Source organism: Syngnathus leptorhynchus, chromosome 20, assembly GCF_054491065.1.
Source record: "Syngnathus leptorhynchus isolate UIUO chromosome 20, UIUO_Slep, whole genome shotgun sequence".
NCBI lineage: Eukaryota > Metazoa > Chordata > Actinopteri > Syngnathiformes > Syngnathidae > Syngnathus > Syngnathus leptorhynchus.
This window is the reverse complement of record NC_141214.1, coordinates 6,136,225-6,139,821: the sequence shown is the minus strand read 5'-3', so window position 1 is coordinate 6,139,821 and position 3,597 is coordinate 6,136,225. Positions and strand designations below refer to the sequence as shown.

Here is a 3,597-nt window from a genome sequence, read left to right as displayed (position 1 = left end):
TATCTTACGTCATCTTTGCCATGTTCTCCGCGTGTGTTGTCAATAAAGTTCTTCCTTTCAAAGTAGCCAAGATGGCGGAATACGATCTCACAACCAAGATAGCACATTTTCTCGACCGGCATTTAGTTTTCCCACTTCTGGAATTCCTTGCTGTTAAAGAGGTTCGTCAACTTCCATCTCGATTGACATTTTGACTCATTTTAGCTATTTTTATTCGGTGTTATTCATCTGGAGATGCGTTGAAAGCCGGCGTGATGCCACTAGCCGAGAGAGCGTTAGCTTACAGTCACGTTGGATGGTTAGCCAGTTGTTGCAAATAAGTAAATTTTATTCCGTTTCGTTATGTTCACTCATTACAATGGCGTTTTCGCATGTTTCTATACCAGGAGAATGTCTTTAAACTACCGCTGGTAGATTTTGAGGGAAGTAGTCGTCTCTTGTTAGTTTCGTTAGCTGAGCCTAGTTTGTTTGGACGGGAGCAGCTAGCATGCTTACGCTTTAATAAAAGTAAAAAGATAATCAAGAAAATGCATTGGTCAATAATAGAGAACATCACTATATGTTGGTAAAATCACTTATAGAGTTATGACAAAACTTACACAAACTAAAGCCACGAAGTTTCATGCACCTGGCGCAAATTTATTCTGAGGGAAGAATTTCAATAATTTAAATCGCTGACGAAAACACAGACTCGACTGTATGGTGGTAACTTGGCATGCCTTGAGTAGTTTATCTTTTTCTGGCACTGCCCATCAAACTAGATCATTCCCCGTTGCCCGTTTTCTTGAAACACAACTCCATAGCGTTGAATATATTTTCTTTAACACCACTTTGTTTTGCTTTGCAACAGATCTACAATGAAAAAGAGCTGCTCCAAGGTAAGCTGGACCTCCTCAGCGACACCAACATGGTGGATTTTGCCATGGACGTGTACAAGAACCTTTATCCTGACAAGGAGATCCCACATTGTAAGTAGACAAATCCAATCATGTCATCATCAACATTGCTTTGGAAAAAAAATCCGTGCCATATTTACCAATGAAAACTGTCCCTGTTTGGTAGCCTTGAAGGAGAAGAGAGGCACAGTGGTGGCTCAACTCAAGCAGCTCCAGTTGGATACGTTGCCCATCGTCAAGATATTTGAGGCCCCCGAGACCACCAGTCAGATGCAGTCGACCAGGTCCTTCTAAAATATTATTTGTAGACAGTCAGAAGCACTTTTTAAAGACTCAACGCTGTAAATGTAACTCTCCATTTGTCCAACAGAGACGGGAGGATGCTCTTCGAGTATCTTACAGAGAAACACAATGTGAGCTTTTGAATTGATTCAGAGAATTCACATGTTTTCTTTGGGGGCGCTACTAATTATGCATGTTTTTATGAATTTTGCAATTTCTTTAGTTTCGCCAAGAGTACCTGGACGCGCTGTATAGATTCGCCAAGTTCCAGTATGAGTGTGGAAATTACTCCGGTGCAGCTGAGTACCTCTACTTCTTCCGTGTTTTGGTAAGTACAGGGGGGGGTTATCAAAAACACTTTTATTTAAAAAATAAAATTAAATAGCTGACATTGTTTCAGGTTGATTTGAAGCTAGTCACAAATAATCTAAAACCTTTATGAAAGACACGCACGTCAAACAAGGTGGGACAACTTTTGAAATGTTTGGGTTTCAGGTTCTGTCGACAGACAGGAATGCTCTGAGTTCCCTGTGGGGCAAATTGGCCTCTGAGATCCTCATGCAGAACTGGGATAACGCCATGGACGATCTGACACGACTCAGGGAGACCATCGACAACAACGTGAGTGACGAGAGAAGCTTTTTATTGTGATAATACCGAATCTTCAATTTGAATATTTTGACGTATTTGCCCCCACCCCAGTCTGTCAGCTCACCTCTCCAGTCGCTCCAGCAGAGGACCTGGCTCATCCACTGGTCCCTCTTTGTGTTCTTCAACCACCCCAAAGGCCGGGACAACATCATTGAGCTCTTCCTCTACCAGCCTCAGTGAGTCTGATTGCTTCCTTTTGACCGTTGGCAATTTTGCACACACTTGTGCAACCACATTGTCAGTTTTTTTAATTCCACTCTCAAAAATATTTCTCTATTTTATTTTTTTTCAATTGATTTGAAAACCTTGCTTCAGGTACTTGAACGCCATTCAGACCATGTGCCCGCACATCCTGCGCTACCTGACTACCGCCGTCATCACCAACAAGGACGTGCGCAAGCGGCGACAAGTTCTTAAGGACTTGGTGAAGGTCATTCAGCAGGTAATTTGAATTATTTCCTTTATTTCGCCAAACTTGTCGGCAACGGCCGAGTCATCGGCGATTGTGTTTGCGCAGGAGTCGTACACGTACAAGGACCCCATCACGGAGTTTGTGGAGTGCCTCTACGTCAACTTTGATTTTGACAGCGCCCAGAAGAAGTTGAGGGAGTGTGAATCGGTGAGCGCCATCACTCACTGCTCTTTTTTCTTTTTTTTTTCTTAAATAGTCCAGATGTATCGCCGTTAGCTTCTCAGCTGTCTGCAAGCGTTTTTGTTTGACACGATGACGTCATTTTCCTCCAGGTCCTCATCAATGACTTCTTTCTGGTGGCGTGTCTGGAGGACTTCATTGAGAACGCTCGACTCTTCATCTTCGAGACCTTCTGCCGCATCCATCAGTGCATCAGCATCAAGTGCGAACAATGAAAATCCCTGACTACCCCACATAAGGATTTGTAATTACATATAGTTGCCACATGAGGGCGACAAAACTCTTGTAACAAAGCAACAATATTTCTTTACATGCCAATGTTGCATAAACCATAATTATTAATCGAAATATTCAACACAAACCAAACCACCTTCACATGTAGAACAGTATTTAACCAACTCAGCTTTTTTTCTCCCTTCCCGCACAGCATGCTGGCCGACAAGTTGAACATGACCCCCGAAGACGCAGAGAGGTGGATCGTCAATCTGATCCGTAACGCCCGACTAGACGCCAAGATCGACTCCAAGCTGGTGAGCACCAAAAACTGACTGTGTAGCAAAGGCAGCCGCGCGGCCTCATCGTTTACGTGCCCACGCCTCTTGTGTGCCCGCGTCTGGCAGGGTCACGTGGTGATGGGCAACAACGCCGTGTCACCCTACCAGCAAGTCATTGAGAAGACCAAGAGCTTGTCCTTCCGTAGCCAAATGCTGGCCATGAACATCGAGAAGAAGGTGGCTCACAGCAACAGGAACGAGGTAAAGCAGACCAAAATGATGCCAAAATATCACCAAAATGAATGATTGAAATCATTAATGCACCACAAACTGTGACAAGTTTAGAATTTGTGTACTAGAGTCCATTTAGGGCCTTTCTTATGTCTCCATTTTGTCTCATCTGGTTTCCACAGACGCCAAACTGGGCTGCTCAAGACTCTGGGTTCTACTAAAAAGGAAACAAGGATGCTGGTGGCACTCAGAAAAGAATCACATTTTTTTCACATGGTTTAAACCGCCCGCCTGCTTTGGTTTCCTGCTCTTTTACATGTCAAATAGTCTGAAAGCAGTTATCATGACACAAAAAAAAGTCAAACCACCATTAAAACATTGGAAAACAAAC

General features: G+C 43.5%; 1 protein-coding gene across 1 annotated transcript; it reads left to right on the top strand.

Annotated features, from left to right (window-relative positions):
- On the top strand, nt 1-3,597 carry eif3eb (eukaryotic translation initiation factor 3, subunit E, b). The gene is made up of 13 exons (XM_085940023.1): nt 1-161; nt 851-968; nt 1,063-1,180; nt 1,267-1,309; nt 1,402-1,506; nt 1,674-1,799; nt 1,881-2,005; nt 2,145-2,271; nt 2,347-2,448; nt 2,574-2,683; nt 2,909-3,011; nt 3,102-3,236; nt 3,389-3,597. The coding sequence occupies exons 1-13, from the start codon at nt 21-23 to the stop codon at nt 3,425-3,427; spliced, it is 1,392 nt and encodes a 463-aa protein (XP_085796149.1). The 5' UTR covers nt 1-20; the 3' UTR covers nt 3,428-3,597.

Bases quoted from the DNA above. Each gene is read 5' to 3' on its own strand.
- eif3eb (XM_085940023.1), top strand. From the start codon at position 21: ATGTTCTCCGCGTGTGTTGTCAATAAAGTTCTTCCTTTCAAAGTAGCC. The intron at 162-850 runs GTTCGTCAACTT...GCTTTGCAACAG, and splicing joins AATTCCTTGCTGTTAAAGAG to ATCTACAATGAAAAAGAGCT. The intron at 1,310-1,401 runs GTGAGCTTTTGA...CAATTTCTTTAG, and splicing joins ATCTTACAGAGAAACACAAT to TTTCGCCAAGAGTACCTGGA.